At 40.9% G+C, this 13,090-nt stretch overlaps 1 protein-coding gene across 1 annotated transcript in view; it reads left to right on the top strand.

Moving 5' to 3' along the window:
• Positions 1 to 13,090, top strand: part of RYR3 (ryanodine receptor 3) — a 360,864-nt gene that overhangs the window by 225,953 nt on the left and 121,821 nt on the right. Inside the window, exons 44-46 of the mRNA XM_090268335.1 lie at positions 4,064 to 4,244; positions 5,414 to 5,525; positions 8,677 to 8,797. Coding sequence (XP_090124461.1) covers positions 4,064 to 4,244; positions 5,414 to 5,525; positions 8,677 to 8,797 — 414 coding nt within the window. The remainder of the gene's footprint in view (positions 1 to 4,063; positions 4,245 to 5,413; positions 5,526 to 8,676; positions 8,798 to 13,090) is intronic.

The raw sequence follows: 13,090 nt of genomic DNA, 5'->3' as shown, positions 1-13,090 counted from the left end.
AAAAAAAAAGTCCTGGTCATCAACTCTGCCCTGTGATCCTCTAAATTAACTAAATGAGAGTATCTTTAGACTCCTTCATGCTAGGCCCCAGTGCTCTCCCTTATTGCACTGGGACTTAACTGAGGGTATGTTCATTTCCTTAGGACTAATTGAAATCTGAAATCAGGAAAACTCTGACTCCAAAAAACCTCCGCTGCCTTGCGGCATACCTCTTCAGGGGAAAGGCTAGGGGAGTAAACCCCAACAGAAAATCCGGAGCCGGAGTCCCTAAGGCGGTTTGACGTTGTAGTCAACACCGGCAACTCCTGCGGCGCACCTGAAGCCAAGCTGTATTGACTCCGTCTTTCCCTTGGACCCTTCAGCTGCGAAGAGAGGGGGGGTCTGCTGCATGGGCAACAGCAGACCCTCCATATCACCCCGCCCAGGCTCTGTAGCTTCAGCTTCACTGGAGAGGACACTCCAGCGTCATCGCAAGATGTCGATTCAACACGGGAGGAGACAGATACCGTGTCACTCCCGAGTCGGACTGCACAGCCATTCTCGGCGATACAGATAGACTCTTAAGAAGCTACACCATCGTTTCTCGAGACGGACGGCTGCCGACGACGGAATTGAAATCTGAGAAATCAGGCTCTTGTAAACAGAGGCTAAATGGGTCTGGGAATGCAATGATGCATAGTCACCCCTGGCTTTCCCTCCAGTCATTTTAACCCTCCATCTTGAATTGCAATAGAATCTATTCATTTATTCAAAAAATATTTTTGAATACTTGTTATATGCCACATATTAACAAGATGCTTGAACATGTGGAGTTATATAATTCAGACATAATGCTCTACTCTTATTAAATATACAGTCTAGTGAGAAAAACTGACACAAACAGCACATTTAATTAATTATACTTGTGTTCAATGCTTTGAGAGGACCGGGTCCTCTAGGGCTTCCAAGTTCAAGTTTGTTCTGAAGGATGAAATGGAGTTACCCAGATTAAGGGTTCGTGTCAAGAGAATGAGAAGGAAAAGAGCATTTCAGGTAAAGAACCTTAAGCAAGGATGGTAGTGAGAATGCAGGGTAAGAAAAGCTATCAGCTGATGGTAATATTGCATCCCTAGTAATCATCCTTGTGGTGAGAGTGATTGCTTCAGGGTAAAATGAGCAATCAGTCCATTTCCATCCAACTTCTCAAGAATGTGGAAAAGAAGATAGTAATGTGAAGACAGTTTGAGAGTCTTTGAAGAAAGTCATTATGAACATTCACACTGTTGTGAAGCTCTATACATTTTGGAACTCGAGCAAAAACATTGTTGTAAGCCCTTGGGCAAAACTAATCCACCTCAGATCTCTCTCCCTTGAAAAATGCCCTCAGGGTCAATATTCAGCTTCCCTGCAGTGGATTTGATTGACATTCCAGCCTGAGGAGGTAAAGATAATTAAGAAAAGAATGTTCTCTCTCTTTTCTAATTATGCCTTTCTCTGTACCTTGTGAAGCCTTTGGAAATTCTTTTTCCATGGTCCCCTCTAATTAGCAGCACTGGTTGCACTTTAGTTCCTCCTCTTACAGGGTGCCCTCTGCATCCCCCACAATTCAGTAATCAAGGAACAGCTTCTAGAGCCAACCTAATTAGCTTAGATCTGAACCTGAGATTCAGATAAAATGAGGCTAAAGTGGTGAATGAATTTCAACAGCAAACAGTGTTTTCCAAATTCTGTTGCATATTGTGGTCCATGTCCCATCAGACTCCATGATGCTCATGACTGTGGGAAGGGCTAAGTGGAATTCTGGTAAAGACTGGCTGACCCACAAGGGTTTCCATTCTGACAACTAAAAGGATCAGAGTACAATATTTAAATAAACTTATTAACAGGGGGATTTTCCCTCTTATTTTAACACTGAAAATTTCAGTTTTAGCTTCATTATTCTTAAAATGAAAAATGACAACTGGGAGAGTTGATATATGTGTTACTTGATAATTTGGGGGACCAAAGACAATTGGAAGCAGTGAACTATGAGTTTATCTGTGGCTAAGAATATTTGCTTTCAAGTATGTTGAGTTTCCTGGTGCTCTTTTATAAGCATCCCTCCTATGATTAAACTCTACCAGATATAGACATTAGATTCAACTAACAGGAAAGCATGACCTCAGGGCTCCGCATCATCACTGTACCTGAGCTTTTGTACAAATTGCACAATGTCCTCAATCTCTCCTTGGTTTCTGTCTTTGTTGGTTCTTTCCGCTGTACCATTATTGTGATTCTTTTACCTTTCTAGCATCTCCTGAGAACTTTCCTCACATGGATTCCGGTTTAATAAAAACAAATTCCTTTCTTGATGTTCTACATTAGGTCAAACTTGAAGAAAAACTTCTTTATAAAAATTTTAGCCTCTTGAAGGATTGAACTATAAAGCAGCAAATGCATACCGATGGGCTGTTTTTAATGAAACTTTTTCTGAATCAAGTCACACAATTCTAAAACTTAAAGAGATCTATGTTTACAATCTTGATTTTACTTGAAATGCAAATGGTTGAATGATTTTTATTTTTTTTTAAAAAGGGTGTCAGCAAGCCAACCTCTGGACCAGAAAGGATTGCAGCAGGGACATAGAGTAGGCTTTCTAGTGCTGTGATACACATCAAATATGCACAGGTATGAAGGGTGCACATGGTGAGGAACTGAGGCCTCCTGCCAACATCCACGTGAGCGAGCGCGGAAGCCAATACTCCATGCCCAGGCAAGGCCTCAGAAGACGGCAGCCCTGGCCCACATCTTGGCTGGTAGCTCACAGAAGAACTCAGGCCACCCCACTTAGTCACTCCAGTATTCCCGACCTATAGTCACTGTAAGATAGTATTTCAGCCTGCTAAGGTTTGAGGTAACTTTTATCCAAGAGTAAGTAATTAATACAACAGCACATCAGGGTGCAAACGCTATGATAGAGCTCAATTCTCCAAGAAATATCTAATGATTTTGTAGAAGAGTTTTTCTTCAGGCTTCACCCAATGCACAACTTCAAAAAGTCTTGTCTTTGAGTTTTGGCGAAGTTGTTTGAACAGCTATCAAACTGCTTTTGCCTCTTAAGTATTGGACCTGAGAAACATTGGCTGTCCCTCTCCACGTGTGACAGTTCCACTGCTTAGTCACTTCTTCAGGAAGTGAGACCCTGTCTTAGGCATCTATAGTTCTTCCAAAAAAAAAAAAAAAAAAAGCCAGCAGAATATAAGTCTTCAACCTTTAGCTTCTTATAGAGCTCTTTTAAGTATCAATATAACCAAGACAACTTTACCAGGTAGATTTTTACCATGGAAAACGTTTCAGGAATGCTTGAGAGGTCTAGCCACATGAACTTGGTTGTTCTGGGGAGGGTGTTAGACTGTGAGACCAGCTCAGAAGCTAACACGGCACTTCTCCACAGGTTAACTGAGGCACATCAGTTGCAGTTACCATTTTACCTCCTCTCAGAGAAGGAAGGAAATAGCTTTTATGTGTCCCTCACAGAGTTAACAAATATATGAAGTTCTGTACAGACTGGGTACTGTATTTCTTGGCCTCTGAGCACCTAAAGATGGTGAAATAGTCTGAACAGCACAAAATCCTGAACTTAAAAGTAGGATTCTGTTCTATATTGGTTAACTGTAATACTTCAGATAAACAGCTTCTGACCTAATCTTTCAATTCTCACCTTTATTTCTGTATTACCACTTAACCTTAAGAGTGAGCCCTAGCTGGTGTGGCTCAATGGATTGAAGACTGGCCTGCAGGCTAAAAGGTTGCAGGTTCAATTCCCAATCAGGGCACATGTCTGGGTTGCGGGCCAAGTTCCCAGTTAAGGGTGTACGAGAGGCAACTGGTTGATGTTCCTCTCACCCATCAATGCTTCTCTCCCTCCTTTCGCCTCTCTCTAAAAATAAATAAATAAAATAATTTTTTTTATTTATTTTTAATTTTTTTTTAAAAGAGTGAGTGGCAGGCTCAGTCAAATACTGTTCTCCCAGCCTCATCAAGTAGAAATAAATTCTGGGGCTCTCCTTTCCAATGAGAAGGAAATAATGCCTCTTTTCTACAGGTGAAAGTGTGGAAGAAAATGCTACTGTCGTGGTCAAGCTGCTCATCAGACGCCCAGAGTGCTTTGGCCCAGCCCTGCGGGGTGAAGGAGGGAATGGCTTGTTGGCCGCCATGCAAGGTGCCATTAGGATCGCAGAGAACCCAGCCCTCGACCTCCCCTCACAGGGATACAAGAGAGAAGTGTAAGTGAATGGAATCACCTTTGGTACAGATATAGTTGGTGAGCTCCCAAGTATTGTCAATACGTGAATTATTGAAGACATGTCAATAACTTCCCATGGTGGAGAAAGCATAGGTTCTTTACTGTGACAACATTTTAAGTCACTTTGTCGAGCACATTGTTGTTCTCACTCTCTGTCGCCTTCGCCCGCTTCCATTTTTCTTACTCCACTCAGACCAGCTGGCGAATGGAGAAGTCTGGCAAGCTCTTTTAGCCAACACTGTCCTCTCCCCCGTACCCCCACACAACACCACCACAGGAGGAAGCTGAAGAGAGGCTAAAAGGCCAGAACCACCAAGGTTACGGTCATTGTCTAACTCCAGAATGTTCCCTTCAGTATTTTAAACCTTGGTGTCTCATCTCATACCTCACTTTGAATACTTCCTCTTCTGAAAGAATTTTGATTTGATTCTTTGGGTAAAGAAGAGAACTGCAGAATGTGAAAAGTGACAGTATCACTAATCTTGGTATTTAAAGGTTAAGGAGATGGTGCGTTGGCAGATTGCCTTGTGATTTTCCTTTCATTATGTCTTATGCCCATTTCCCTTTCTTTAGTCACAGCCTCTAGAATAGACCCCAGAATCTAGAGAATGACTATAACTCAGCAGAGATGACTCTCCAGCTAGTTGCCTTTTTTTTTTTTTTTCCGGCCATTTGTTCTGGCAGGTGACTTAGTAGAGCTAGAAAAAACCTAAAACATAAGCTATCCCAACTTTCTCATGTTATGTAAGAAAAAACTGAGGCCCAGGGTTTTATAGCTTGTTAGCAACAGAACAAGACCATGGATGTAGCCCTCCTGACTCCTTCTCCAGTGTACATTAAAGGGGAACGAATCATTGGTAGGACCTGTGGAGATTACGGTTCCTCTCCATGAGTGTACATGGTCTGAGCAATCAGCTAATGTCAGTACACGTGCCATAAAGTTCATGGGCCCTGAGGGATGTCATGGACACGTATTTGGGTCCTTTGAACTTGGTGACTAAAGCCACCTGGTTGACTTCTGGCGGGAGGAAAGGTGTCCAAGGGAAAGGATGCATGATGCCCGGGATGAGCAGATATTTCCATATCATGCAGGTCATGGCCATACCTGCCAGGCTTTCTCACACCTCCTTGTGTTGGCTCTTCCCTCAGCAGCACAGAGGACAGTGAAGATGAAGAAGAGATCGTGCACATGAGCAATGCAATTATGTCATTTTATTCAGCTCTTATAGATCTGCTGGGCCGCTGTGCTCCTGAAATGCATGTAAGTACCCGAGTTCTCAGAGAGCAACTCTGAGGGGCTTGATCCAAGAGCACCGTAGATTTGCTGGATATAATTTCTTCTTCTCTCTCTGGCATTTGCTGACACACTTTTCTCTCAGTTCCTTTTAGCTAACATGAAAAGTAGTTTCCACCTCTGGTACCTGATTCTGCAGCTTTCTAAAGAACATACACACATTCCTCATCTGCTGTATGTTCCGACTCCTGGTCACCCTATGGATGAGTGATGTCCACAATGTCCTGTCCTCAGCAGCCCTCCTCAGCTCCTGTAGACTCATGCCTATGGCTTCTTTTAGGGAGTCAACCCATCTCATGTCTGGTCTCCCTCTTTTCCTCTGCCTTCTATTTTTCCCCCACACCATTGTCTTTTTCCAAAGAACCCTGCCTTCTCCTGATGTGCTCAAAGTGGGACTAAAGATGGATCCTCAGCAAACCCCTGTGTGGTGTGATTTCTCCGTGACACTAGCTGGGCATATCCTCCACATATCCAGGCTCAAAAGCCCCCAAAAGTATGGCCATATGCCTCAATTTGGTCAAAATGTGACCAACTTGATTCTTTTTTCTATGATATTCTTTTTTTCTTTTTTCTTTTTCAATTACAGTTAATGTTCAATATTATTTTGTATGAGTTTCAGGTGTATAGCATAGAGGTTAGACAATCATATACTTTACAAAGTGCTCCCATTGAAACTTCCAGTACCCACGTGGCACTAGACAGTTATTATCCTATTATTGACTATATCCCCTGCACTGTACTTTACATCCCTGTGACTGTTTTGTGGCTCTCAATCTGCACTTCTCAATCCCTCCACCTTCCTCACCCATCCCTCTAACCCCCTCCCCTCTGGCAACCACCATACTGTTTTCTGTATCTATGAGTCTGTTTGTGTTTTCCAACTTGATTCTTGATTGTGGACATCAGGCTACTCACATAGAAAATCTTTTTTTCTGATGACCATGGTTTTAGGCACCAAGAAAGTAGTCTCTTCCTATGGTTCATGTTTTTTCCCAGAGGTAAGCTTTCCAGACATGCCAAAAAGGATGGTTCGATTTATATGGGATGTCTTTCAGACTTCCAGTTTTGACCTTAAAAGTTGTGGTTTCCTTCTTCCTTTTTTTACCTCTGCTGGGGCCTGAGAGAAAGTGACCTTATTTCATATAATGTCTCACATTGTGAGAGAGGAAACACTGCTTTTTTACATGATAACAGAAAAGATAACCTTTTAAAAAAATTTTTAACTTGATAACTCTTTGAAAGAACTGCTTGATTTACTCATTCAAGGCTCTGACACCAACTGGCCTCTCTCTACAGTGCTCACCGCATTGGAATTATAACAGAGCATCTCCCAAAAACACAAAGCAGATTAGGTTAATATAAACAGTGGTATCTGGTATTGAGATTGTGTATTTGGTCACTGCCAAGTTAACAGTGAATGTGTTATATATTTAATGCTAATGAAAACAGCACCCATTAAAGTAGTGGCTTTCAATTGCTTCTCAGCCTTTTGCCTAAGATCAAGTGTAAAGTAGTGGCTTTCAAACTTTTTGATCAAAACAATTTGTTTTGACCATAGTAAGAAATATGATTTATATTGCCACCTAGTATGCATATATTATAGAAACAAAATTTATCCTTACTACAGATATTGCACTGTAATTTCTTCTGTGCCCTAGTAATCTATTTCATGCTCTTTAAGGCTGGTCACAACCCACTAACTTTATTTTACAACCTGCTAATTGGTCCTAACCTGTAGTTTAGGGCACTGCATTAAAGCATCCACTCTTATCTTTCTTCCAGTATGTCATGGATCTTGCCTAATACACAATCTAACCTGTTTGCAAATCCATCAACAAGTGTTTAGGAAAACTACTCCAACATGGAAAAATCTAAATAAAAAATATGTGGTTAGTAGAAAGTCTAAATCTTGATAAGGGAGACTGATCAGAATCCTTGGAATTATATTTCCTACTGTGATAAACCAGCCTTACCTACATGGGCTCATCTTTCTATTTGTGTCTTAAACAAATAAAAGAAACCTGAAAGGGAGCCAGGGAAATACTAGGGTGTTCTGTAGTCTTCAGGGTGGGGATGTCCATTTCCCTGCTCACCTATCATCACTTCAGAAAACAAGTTACAGTTTGCTTATTCTCAGGAAGATAGCAGCGTGGGATGTCTAAGCCATTAGAGTCCCATATGGGAAGGAGTTTCTTCCTTCCTTACTGCTCCTCTGGTCTGACACTTTACACACACACACACACACACACACACACACACCAGCCCCCTTCTCAGATCCCCTCCCCCAGGCCCTGCTCTGTGAGTGGTGGTAGGAGGGGAGATGCCATCATGACTGACAGCTAGCCCTCTACCCACAGGAATGAGAGGTCGCAGCTAGAGTGAGTGCACAGCATTCTTTCCCTGGGGCCCTTGGGGCATCTGAGCATCATAGCCCAGCATGCCCTGCAGCTGACCTGGAGTCAGTTCAATCCTGAGCCCCTGGCAGTTCAGTTCTCTGCTGAGTCCTGTGCCCAGAAGTATGCTTGTTGCCCCCACGTGCAGAAGGTTGTGCACCTGTACACACTGATAGGCCCATTCATGGCTATATGCATCATATCATCCACCGCAGAATAACTCCACTGAGATTCTCAGTTTCCCTAGGACATTCTCTACACCACTCTTGCCTACCTCCAGTCCCAACATTAATCATTCTTTTAGGAAGCTAAAGTTTATAAGTCTTTCTACATTTAGTGACATTCTAGATTCTGGAATTGTGGCCCCACTGTCAAAACTGTTGACATGGCCACTGAGACTTCCCTGTATTGCAGTCAAGCCAGGAATTACCAACAGGCTCCACATTTACTGCTGAGACTTGACACCATAACTACATGACCACTATAATCACAGCAAAGAAATCAAGTGACTTCCTTGGACAGCTGTTCCCTCAGTAGCACCTCTTCTAGGAAATCAAGAGAAAGCTCCTCTCTTTCCCCATGGTCATAAGTGTCTGTCACAGTTAGGGACATTTAGAACTGTCCCCAACCCTTAAAGAGAACCATTTCACTGCAAGAGGCTTGGAGGTGGGGTGGAACAGGGGTGTGGGAGCTTCCTTTATCTTTTCTCCAACCCTGCATTGCAGCTTATCCAGACAGGAAAAGGGGAAGCCATCCGGATCAGGTCAATCCTGCGCTCCCTTGTCCCCACCGAGGACTTGGTTGGGATCATCAGCATCCCCTTGAAACTGCCCTCCCTGAACAAAGGTAAGAGAAGCAGCTAAGGGCTGAGTGCTGCCAGTCCCCACGGGGGGCATTCTCTCAGGGTCAGGACTCTGTCCACCCACCAGTGCCAGTGCAGTCCTCCTTCCAAGTGCCCACTTGTGGGACGGGAAGTCTTACTCTTTTTCTAGTGGTGAATTCTCTCCTCCTGGCTCCAGCTGGCCGCTCTCTCCTCTGCTCCCCAGTGTCAGAGACTCCTGTACCCTATGCCCCGTAGATACGGACAGTCCAGACATCACAGTCCCCCAAACACTCTCACCCTCTGGAAGGAGGCTGATGGAATGGCACCAAGGAGAGCTCTCAGCATGGCCTTCCTTCTTCGCCTCTGTGTCCCCCAGATGGTGCCGCCATCTGGGGCAACAACAGGGCCTGACACAGGCTCCATTCGACCACAGTCCTATGTGCCTCACGGCCATGGCTCATAAACACATTTTCATTGACGCTACTTGTGACATTCGGCAATGATCAGTGTTAACCTGGAACAACTTATACTCCCCCAGGAGCACTCAGTTTCTCTGCCTCACTCCACCTGCTGTCAAGACAGTTTTGTCCAGGCAGGTGGCAGAATTGAAAAAATAGCATGACTCTGACTGCCAGTGTTTCCCAAACTAGTGTTCTGCAGAACAGTTTTGTAGAAGGTATTAACTGGTGTACAGGGGTCTGTAATCAAGTAAGTTTGGGAAATGCTATGGATTGTATCACATTTCTTCTAGCTGTATTGAAATATAATTGATATATAACATTATGTTTAAGGTGCACAATGTGATGATTTATTTCACTTATATATTGCAAAATGTTTAACACAATAAGGTTAGTTAACACATCCTTCACATCACATAATTACCATTTTTTGTTGTTCTTTTGGTGAGAACAATTAAGTTCTACTCTCATAGCAACTTCAAATATACAATACAGTATTAACCGTAGTCACCATGTTGTACATTAGATCCCCAGAACTTCAATTCATCTTATAACTGAAAGTTTTTAACTTGGACCAACATCTCCATATATCCCTGACCTTCCCCAGTCCCTGGTAACTATCAGTGTACTATGTTTTTGTAAGTTCAATATTTTTAGAGTCCACATATAAGTGAGATCATACGGTATTTGCCTGCTCTGAGTTATGTCACTTTGCTCTCAAAATACATTTATATTGTTGCAAATGACAGGATTTCCTTATTTTTTATGGCTCAATATTCCATTATGTGTGTGTCACATTTTCTTTATTCATCCATCAACAAAAACTTAGATTGTTTGCATGATTTAGCTATTGTAAATACTGCCACAATGGTCATAGGGATGCAAATATCACTTCATGATAATAATTTTATTTCCTTTAATATGTACCCAGAAGTGAGATCATGCGATAGTTCTATTTTTAATTTTTTGAGGAACTCCCCTACTGCTTTCCACACTGGCACTGCCAATCTGCATTCCCACCAGCAGTGCACAAGGTTTCCGTTCTCCACATTCTCATAGCATTTGTTATCCCCTGTCTTTGTGGTAATGGCCATTTATAATAGGTATAAGATGATACCTCATGGTTTTGATTTACATTTCCCTGATGATTAGTGATGTTGAGCACCTTTTGGTATACCCGTGGGACATTTTTGTGTCTTCTTTGGAAAAATGTCCGTTCAGGTCTTTTGCCCATTTTTAATTGGATTATTTGCTTTTTTGCTATTGCATTATATGAGTTCCTTATATTTTTTGGATATTAACTCTTTGTCAGATATGCAGCATGCAAATGTTTTCTTCTATTACATAGGCTGCCTTTTCATTTTGTTGATTATTTCTATACAGAAGGGTTTTTTTAATTATTTTGATGGAGTGCCACCTGTCAATTTTTGCTTTTATTATTTGTACTTTTGATGTTGTAGCCAAAAAATCATCACCAAGATCAATGTCAGGAAGCGTAAACCTATGTTTTCCTCTAGGAGATTTGTTTCAGGTCTTGTTTCCTTAATCCATTTTTAGTTAATTTTTGTGAATGGTGTAAGATAAGGGTTAATTTTATTATTTTCATGTGAATATCAGTTTTGCCAACACCATTTATTCAAGAAACTATCCTTTCTCCATTGAGTATTCTTGGTTGCCTTGTCAAATATTTCTTGACTGTATATGTACAGCTTTATTTCTGGGCTCTCAATTCTGTCCCATTGATCTATGTGTCTGTTTTTATACCAATAATATACTGTTTTAATTGCTCTAACTTTATAATATAGTTTGAAATCAGGAAGTGTGGTGCCTCCAGCTTTGTTCTTTCTCAAGATTGCTCTGGCTATTCAGTGTCTTTCATCATACCATATGAATTTTAGGATTGTTTTTTCTATTTTTGTGACACTGGAACTTTGTACAGATTGCATTGAATCTATAGATTGCTTTGGGTATTATGGACATTTAAATAACATATTAACTCTTTAGGTCCCAGATATCTCTCTATTTATTCATGCCTTCTTCAATTTCTTTCATCAGTGTCTAGTTTTAGTGTATAAATATTTCACTTTCTTGGTTAAATTTATTTTTAGATATTGTGATGCTTTTGTAAATATGATTGCTTTCTTTATTTCATTTTCATATAGTTCATTGCTAGAGTGTAGAAGCACAACTGCTTTTCAATGTTGATTTTGTATTCTGAGACTTTGCTGAATTTGCTTACTTGTTCTAACAATTTTTGGTGGAGACAAGAGCATGTCATCATCAGAAAAATATTACTTTTTCCTTTTAAATTTGGTTGCCTTTTATTTCTTTTTCTTGCTTAACTGTACTGACTAGGATTTCCAGTACTGTGTTGAATAGGAATGGTAATAGTGAGCACCCTTATATTGACCTTGATTTTAGAGGAAAACTTTCAATTTTTCAACATTGAGAATATTACTTGTGGGTTTCTCTATATAGCCTTTATTATGGTGAAGTATATTTCTTCTGTACCTAATTTATTGACAGTTTTTATCATGAAAAGATGTTGAATTTTGTCAAATGCTTTTTTGTAACCATTTAAATGATCATATGAGTTTTGTCTTTCATTCTACTGATGATGATTTTCCTCAGCTGTTGTTTGTTTGGGAAAGTATTTTATTGCCTCTATTTCTGAATGAAAACTTTGTTAGTTCAAGTATTCTTTGTTGGTACTTTTTCTCTTTCATATTTTTAATGCATAATCCCACTCTCTCCTGGCCAGCAGCTTTCTGCTGAGAAACGTGCTGATGGTCTTATACGGGGGTTCCCTTGTATGAGATATTTTTTTCTTCCTGCTTTTAAAATTATTTCTTTGTTTTTTATTTTAGACAGTTTTATTATAATGTATCTTAGAGAAGATCATTTAGGATTGAAATTTTGGGTTGACCTATTACCTTCAGGAACTTGGATATCCATGTATCTATCTCCCCAGGTTTGAGAAGTCCTCAGTGATTATTTCTTTAGATTCTATCTCTTTTCCCTCTCTTCCACTCTGGGATTCCAATGATGTGTAGGTTGTTTCTCTCTTTTTTGTTTTTTTAATTTATTTTTATTGTTTTTCTATTAAGTTGTCCACTTTTACCCCCATTGCTCCCCCCAAGCCCACCCCTTCTCCCACAGTCAATCCCCACCCCATTGTGCATGTCCATGGGTTATTTATACTATTATAGCTCCTTTACTAAACCCTTCCCCTACTTACCCCCTCCTTTCTCTCCCCTCTCCCCCTGATAACTGTTACTCTGTTCCTTGTTTACATGTCTCTGGTTCAATTTTGTTCATTTGTTTGTGTTGTTCATTAGTTTCCTGTATTAGGTGATATCATACGGTATTTTTCTTTCGTTGCCTGCTTATTTTGCTAAGCATAATTCTCTCTAGTTCCATCCATGTTATTGCAAATGGCAGGAGTTCCTTCTTTCTTTCTGCTGCATAGTATTCCATTGTGTAAATGTACCACAGTTTTTTAATCCACTCATCCATAGATGGGCACTTAGGCTGTTTCCAGTACTTGGCTATTGTAAATAGCACTGCTATGAACATAGAGGTGCATAAGTCCTTTTGAATTGGGGTTTCAGGATTCTTCGGGTATAATTCTAGCAGTGGAATTGCTGCAGGTTCAAAAGGCAGTTCCATTTTTAGTTTTTTGAGGTAATTCCATACTGTTTTCCACAGTGGCTGCACCAGTCTGCATTCCCACCAACAGTGCACAAGGGTTCCCCTTTCCCCACATCCTAGCCAACGCTTGTTGTTTGTTGATTTATTGATGATGGCCATTCTGACTGGTGTGAGGTGGTATCTCATTGTGGTTTTTATTTGGATCTC

Source organism: Furipterus horrens, unplaced genomic scaffold (genome assembly GCF_987537825.1).
Source record: "Furipterus horrens unplaced genomic scaffold, mFurHor1.1.pri manual_scaffold_3, whole genome shotgun sequence".
Lineage (NCBI taxonomy): Eukaryota > Metazoa > Chordata > Mammalia > Chiroptera > Furipteridae > Furipterus > Furipterus horrens.
The sequence above is the reverse complement of the archived record's forward strand: the minus strand, read 5'-3'. Positions and strand labels throughout refer to the sequence as shown.